This window comes from Octopus sinensis, linkage group LG18 (genome assembly GCF_006345805.1).
Source record: "Octopus sinensis linkage group LG18, ASM634580v1, whole genome shotgun sequence".
NCBI lineage: Eukaryota > Metazoa > Mollusca > Cephalopoda > Octopoda > Octopodidae > Octopus > Octopus sinensis.
In genome coordinates this window covers 3,725,635-3,733,227 of record NC_043014.1, presented here as the reverse complement: position 1 = coordinate 3,733,227, position 7,593 = coordinate 3,725,635, and the positions used below count along the sequence as shown (strand labels likewise).

General features: G+C 39.0%; 1 protein-coding gene across 1 annotated transcript in view; it reads left to right on the top strand.

The window, feature by feature from the left end:
- The first annotated feature begins 809 nt into the window (after positions 1-809).
- Positions 810-7,593, top strand: part of LOC118767006 — a 22,747-nt gene continuing 15,963 nt past the window's right edge. The window contains exons 1-2 of the mRNA XM_036510912.1: positions 810-849; positions 3,747-3,821. Coding sequence (XP_036366805.1) covers positions 838-849; positions 3,747-3,821 — 87 coding nt within the window. The 5' untranslated portion in view covers positions 810-837. The remainder of the gene's footprint in view (positions 850-3,746; positions 3,822-7,593) is intronic.

Sequence of the window (7,593 nt, the reverse complement as noted above, 5' to 3'; positions counted from 1 at the left end):
TCTTCCCTCCTCAGGATCTTTCCATCTCGTATGTTTCCGACGAAGAGCTCCACCCGAAACGTTAAACCCTCCTTCTTTCTTTCCTTCCTGGGCGTCCAATAATACTATGTTTGTTCCACGTCCACGCGTTGATGTGCTTCTTTGTGCTTTTTGTTTGGATTAAATTTAACTATATATATACATGATATATATATATATATATATATATATATATATATATTATATATATATATATATATAATATATATATATATATGTATATGTGTAGAAATATCTATGTGTATATACATATGTGTGTGTGTGTGTGTGTATGTGTGTGTGTGTACTAGCAGACATACCCGGCATTGCTGCGGATATACTCTCTTGCAGCAGTGTGCGCTGTGTCTAACACGACCCATCATCGGAAATTTTGACACCTCACGTCGGGTTTCTTGTCCTACATCACTCATAGAGTAAATTTGAGGAACTGTGGTTGTTCATTCGCGAGTACCAGGGAACCAATGATGGGATAGACTTGCCCTTGAACTTTGACGTCGGGGTAAATTCATGTTTATCTATCTTCTTAGATTCACCAAACGACGTCATTTGAAATGCAGAGTTGTATTGTCTGATATTGTTCAGAAAATCCTTTGACTGGATGGAAGCGCCTTCTAGAAGATTCCTTAGGGGTTGAGATGGTAGTGTTGGCAATGATACCTGTCCGAATATGTTGTCATCTATTGCATTGGTTGAAGTTCTAAACGAGTATAAATACCCTGAAGTACAATTTGTATGATGCTATTTCTATTTTTTAACAGAACCGTTTCATCTCCAAGAAATCTCTCGACGATAAACCTGATGACACACCAAGTAAGAACTAATTTTATGGCTAAAGTCTTTTACCCGTGTCTCCTTAATGAATGGTTTATAATTACACCAACTTTGAATTAGTTCCTCATTACTATCCATATGTCCACAAAAATATATACTAAGACATTTGCCTGAATTTATTTCAATATATGTTCTACTTTACAATAATTTCCTAAATAAAATGTTACTCTAATATACTATGCCGTGTATTGTGTGTATATGAGTATATATGCAGTGCTACGTCGAGAATTGTACCAAGACCTCTTCATCTGGGAATCAAATGCCCGAGCTGGCGCTTCACTGCGTTTATATCTACAATTCAGCATTCTGTCCACTCTTGTGCTTCCAATCATTCGTGAATAGAGACCCGATATAATTATGTTCCACTTTCCTACAGAGTGCGTATTTGTCAGTCATGCCTTGGGGTACTCGGCAGCCAACCCATTCAGTGCACGTTGTTCGTGACCATCAGACGAATTAGGTAGCAGCATGTCGTCTACAAATAACAGTCGACCGATCACGTAGAGATGAATTGGGATACCTCTACCACAATGGCTGCGCATATTCAACCAGATCACAAAAAAGAATGTGAGAAGGGGCACTAACAATGCACACTTCAACGAAGTGAAATCTACACGTTGAAAACTTTCGACTTTTACATAAATACAATCATTTAAACATCCATATATGTACTTTATGGCAACCAGTATTTGCACATTAAACACATCTTCCTGGTAAACCATCCACAACATGCCCCAGGGCACGTGATTGTGTGCCTTTCCTTGGTTTACAGCGTATAAAACTTGGAAATATTTCAATGTTTGCTTGAAGATCTGTCTTTGAATCACTCTCTGGTCGGGTGTACTGCGTCCCGGACAGTAACGTTGGGCACGACAATTTCCTTACATATCTTTTCTTGACATCTAGTGTAGACTCTTCTATAATTAGAACACACACTTTGGTCTCTGTTTGAAAAAATTGTGATTGTCACCCCATATTACCATTGCCTTGCTATTTTTCCAGAGGTCCCATCTACCTAGCTTACATGGGTCACTCAGAGAATACCATCTGTATTTAAGGTTTCTAAAATATCAAGCCGGACGGACATTTCACCAGCAGCTTTACCACTTTTAAGTGAATTTACCTCAAATAAGCGTTCAACCGAAGAAGAACCTGCCGGATAAAATAATACAATCACGAACCCATTTCGAGGTCCAACTTCATACAGGCGGGTCACTCTCAATTTGGATTCAAAAGTCTCCACATTTTCGTTTCTGATCCCATCATCCACTGCGGCTTCCAACTGGACTTACCAATTTTCACTGTTCGACAGACTGTAGGAGTTTTCAGGTTTTTAGACATTTAGGTAGTGACGAGTTGACAAATTCACCCCTTCCTTTTACCCGAACGTTCACCAAAGAGTGAAAGATCACCAAACTCTATCAAAAACCACTGTCACCAAGTATTTCTATACCAGGCACCCTTATAAATATCCCTGTCTTAAAATAATATCTATACCATAGAGAGGAGAGTGTGTATCCTGCACAGAAGCCTGCTAAGACCTCTCCATTAAGTTCACTGACGACATTCCTTCCAATCAATCCTTCTCACGGTTATCAGTGCCAAGGTGTGCACTGAAGTCTCCTTGCAGGACAAATGACTTTACCCCAAATATATCTAAAGCTGAGGTGAATTTGCTTAGGAAGGATTTGTATTTGAATTCGCATTTTGCTGCATATACATACAGTACGCTAAGGGCTCGAAGGAATAGCCATACCGCGTCATCCATCGAGTGGGATAAAAGCAGTTGCCCCCGGATCTTGATTGGAGGAGACGATTCGGGAAATATATTGCAGTCTCCACCCAACTCAATCTGAGATGCATTGGGATGGAATACAAAATATGCGTCTTCCAAACCCCGAAGCAGGTACCGAAGGGATCAACCGTTCATAATTGAGAATTAGACTGTCAAAACCGGACGATACAAAACGCTGCCTGTTATATATAATCGATGTCTCCTCAAGAAAGCTTCGTTACTTTGGAGGCGCACACTTTGAAGTAGGTTGGAAGCTCCACCGTGCAGGCGTGGTGCCAACTATGTCTGCACAGGCGGAAGTGGGATGCTCACAATCCCTGGCTTTCGGATTGGATTATGGAGTGAATCCCACTACGTATTAAGGGATATCTCCTGAAGCTCAAGCAGAATGAAGGAGTGGTGTAGCTGCTGGAAGTAAATGCATCCAATAGCGAGGCCAAATACAAATGCTTCCTTAACAAAGTCACTGCAGCTTTGGATATATTTGGGGTAAAGTCATTTGTCTTACAAGGAGACTTCCGTGCACACTTTTGCGCTGATAACCGCAAGAAGTATTGATTGAGTGGAATGGCGTCAAAAACCTTAATGGGGTGGCCATACTAGTCTTCTGTCAGGAAACGAACTCTCTTCGCGCCCAAACACCAAGCTGATATTTGTAATTGACCAATCAGGTGCCAAGTATTGATAATATGGCCAACATATCTATAAAAGAAGAACTTTATCATTATTACGGTCACAAATATATATATATACTCACATCCAAGTTCAACTACAAAACAAACATCCGTTCTTAAGGGAAACAAATACACATTCTGATATTCTGAGATTAATCTCTCAATTCGTTGACATCAACGTCAACAACAGGCTCAATAGACAAATGACTAATTTTCTTCGTTTAAAATTTATTCTTAGCGAATCATTTACTTCTTTCATTCTGATTTTGATTCATTCACTCATTCTTTTTCTCTTAACTTCTAAATTTCTCTCCTCTCTATCAATTCCTTCCAAGCCAACAACTTCCTTTCTATAGGATTCAAGAATTCTTTCTTTTAAACTAAATTGTTTCATTTTAATTTCACAGAACCCGGTCCCGGATCATTGTATACTCGGTGGGGCAGAACTACTTGTCCTCCTTATTCAAACCTTGTATATGACGGTTAGTATACTCTGTATTTCTGTCCTCTCTTTCTCTCTTTATCTTTCTCTTCTTCTCTTTTTATTCCTCTCATTTTCTCTTTGTGTCGCCCCCTCTCTTTCCGTTTCTCTCACGCACGCGCACGAACGCAAACGCACGCACGCACACTCAAGCAAATCATGTGATATATCACGTTTGTAACGATACCTATAGACCCTATAGAGACTGCACAAGACTGCTCACTCCTTTGTAAGTATTTGGTCAAATTAGAATTTAAATGTTGTCTACTATGGACCAGGTGAAAAGGATGTTGTCTGACCACAGAATATAGATATCTCTACGTTAAATTATAGATAGGGACTAGACTGGAATCCAGTATAGCGAACAAGATCTCCTGGCTGACTTGTATGGAGTGTAGATATCAAATACCGAGGCTGCTAACTGGTGATCAAGTGTACTGGGTACGGCTGGTGGTATTGTACGTGAGTGACCAGAGCTGAAAAGTGGCCACTTGACTATCATTACCTAGAGTGTCTATTGATTGTCGTTATAAATTAAATTGAACAAGGTCTCTTAGAACTGATGAATGAATGTATATGGTTAATGAAATGAACGCAGAATGTACAATGTGGACTGGACAAACCACACACTGTAACTAATGGACAAAGCTAACTAAGGGCCGTATGTATTATGCAAAATATTGAGGGACCAAGTACCACTGAGAGAACCCAAGTGAGTACATATTGCACTTCTATTCTTCTCGCCTTACCGATATCGTCCTATTCCTCAAACCTTTTTGTTTCCATGCGTTACCTCCCCTCATTAATTATCCAGTATATCTTTGTAAGGAAACGCCGGAACTTCCAATTCAAAGCTACTGCTTCCTACATCTTCTCCAACCAATCTGGCATCCTTTGTGAATCTGCTCCCTATAAACCCTACACATATCCTTTATCGGTCGCCCACTCTGCTGTCCATTCTTCTTAAGCACTACGCCATCAATGAGCTTCAAAATTCACCCCACCTCAGTTCATGCTTTGCATGAAATAAAATCTCTGTGATCATAATATTATAGTATGTGGTAGGCCCGTCTCGTGGTAGGCCTGACTCGTCCGAGACAAACCGATGGATATAGCCAGCCACACCCGTATGGTCGGCTAAACAGTATTTCATCCCCTCTTACCCACCAGTTCTCTGCATCTCGCCGTCTCTCGTATTGTTCTACTCAAACCACATGCAATTCCCATCACCAACAATTTTCTCGTTCAAACGTGAACGACATCTTTTCCATGTCGGGAAATCACGACCACATGCGTCACAAAATCCCTTTCCTTTCTCCGTTTATTGACATCCACACACGAACATCTATCCCATGCAATACACATCACAACCACAAATACTGACCCGTAAACACACACACACATACACACACACACACACACACACACACACACACATATATATATATATATACATATTCATTTAAAATGTGACCGCCTGAGTACCGTTGGCGATTTTTTTCCCTCCGTTTTCCCTTCTTTGGATCCATCCTTTTCCTATTATTCTGACGAAGAGCTCCGCTCGGAAAGATAAACCCTCATTCTTTCCTTCCTTCATGGGCGTCCAATAACCCTATACTTGTTCCAAGTCCTCGCAATGTTGTGTTTTCTCTTTGTGTTTTTATGCTTGGATTAACTATATATATATGTATATATATATACATATATACATGAACAGAGAGAGAAAGGCAGAGCTGCGAACACATGCGCACTCCCATACAGCAACACACAGCTTACACTTACATAAGCACTAACATATATACACCACAATTCGTTCACACGTGACTAAACATGACTTCTTTTAAGGGTCAAACTGGAATGAATGTTTCCGTTATTTCATATATAATTTTGCTTAATATCTGTTTACTTGATTTATTCTTACCAATTATAGGTGTCGTTGGTGGACAACATTTTTCCCATACTGGTGGCGGAAGTAATCTCTTATGTCTACCCAACGATCCCATTTGGGCCAATTATACTACAGAAGTTGAAGATGAAGGTTGGATTTATGGCAGTGAATATCAAGTAGAGTTATACCCAACTAATAAACTCTTTTCTTTTGCTAACGCTAAGTCACTTCATGATCACAACGTTCCGTGCGCTGTGTGTTTGACACGACAACCTGCTGTTGTTATGACGTTACCAGCCAGGACACAGTGTTACGCTGGTTGGACAGCTGAGTATTCGGGATATTTGATGACCGAGCATTATAATCATAAAGGCAGATATGAATATGTGTGTGTGGATTATGCACCAGAAGCTGATCCAGCGGGTTACAGAAACGAAGATGGAGCTCTATTATATTTCGTTGAGGCTGCTTGTGGTTCGTTGCCATGTCCACCGTATGTCCATGGTCAAGAATTAACCTGCGTTGTGTGCAGTAAATATTGAATAGAAATTAAATTCGGTTCCATATGAAAATATGTCTGTGAATTTCAATAAATAACATAAAATTTTAATTGTTTTACCTAATATTTTCTTTAAAGTATGTCTATCGTTACAATAAACTGTTATACTAGTTTAGAGAAGATATTCAAACAATACAAAAGAGGCGACGTAGAATGCCAGAAATATCCTCAAAATCAAGAAAAATCTAAATCTGTCGAAATGATTTTAGAAAACATTTTGTAAGATTTCAGTTTATCAAACTTATCGTTGAAATAAAATATTATTTTGTTTAACAGTATTTTGTCTTCTGTCTCATGATTCAACAAACCCCAAATAAAGTACCACCATAGAATTATATCAGCTTTTCATGCACAGCCTTAGAAAATCTAATACTCGACGCTACTATCTCAGACATCTTGGTTTTCAAATTACAACTCGGATTCTGATAAGGAGCCATGAACCGCTACATTACTTAGCACAGAACTTAACTGATTCTTTCAACAACAACCAGATACTTCCACACAATCCATTCTATTTGCCGTTATTAATCAGGAAAGCTTTCCGTTCCATTCCTACCCAATATCCTATAAAACCTATTTATCGTCTACTTTAGAAATATCACAAAATGTTCAAATTAAGCTTTCTGAGAATGTGGAATTTACACGATCAATCCCTCAAAAGACAGTATAAATGAGTATTGGTCCTGCCAACCTAAATCTATATCACAAAATTCCCACCTCTCTTCAAGATAAGATACAAAATGAAACTCGAAGAACACAACATACACATCATACACAAAACACTGATATACATGAATAAGAAATGAAATCAACCAGAGAAATTGCCTCATTTCAGCAGCAGAGATCATCAAATACGACGATTTCTTTCACTCATCTACGTAAACATACCAGACTCGCAGAAAGGATGGATCCTAGAAGCTGAATACATTTCATGCGAAACGAATACAACACCCATAAAAGTGAGAGTAAAGAGAGCAAATATAGTCAGGGCAAGCACGGATGCTGTGTGTAAGAAGGCTGAGATGTTGTGACCGTCACGTTATATCCAATAGGATTCATGACAGTATGTTGGAGTGTGTCGAATATTTGTTAGATAAACGAAGGTTTCGGTTAACAGCATCAAGCTGCAATAAAGATTAAAGATTATTAATGTTTACTATCCCACTATTATTAGTCTGATGGGTAAATCTGCATTCGTTTCTCTAGAATACAAATATTTTCCTGGTTGTAAATCGTAAACAATTGCAGAGAATACGGACGCTGGAAGATCTTCAAATTTTTCTTTTGATTCAGCGGCATAATTAGACAGTTAAAACGACCGCCATG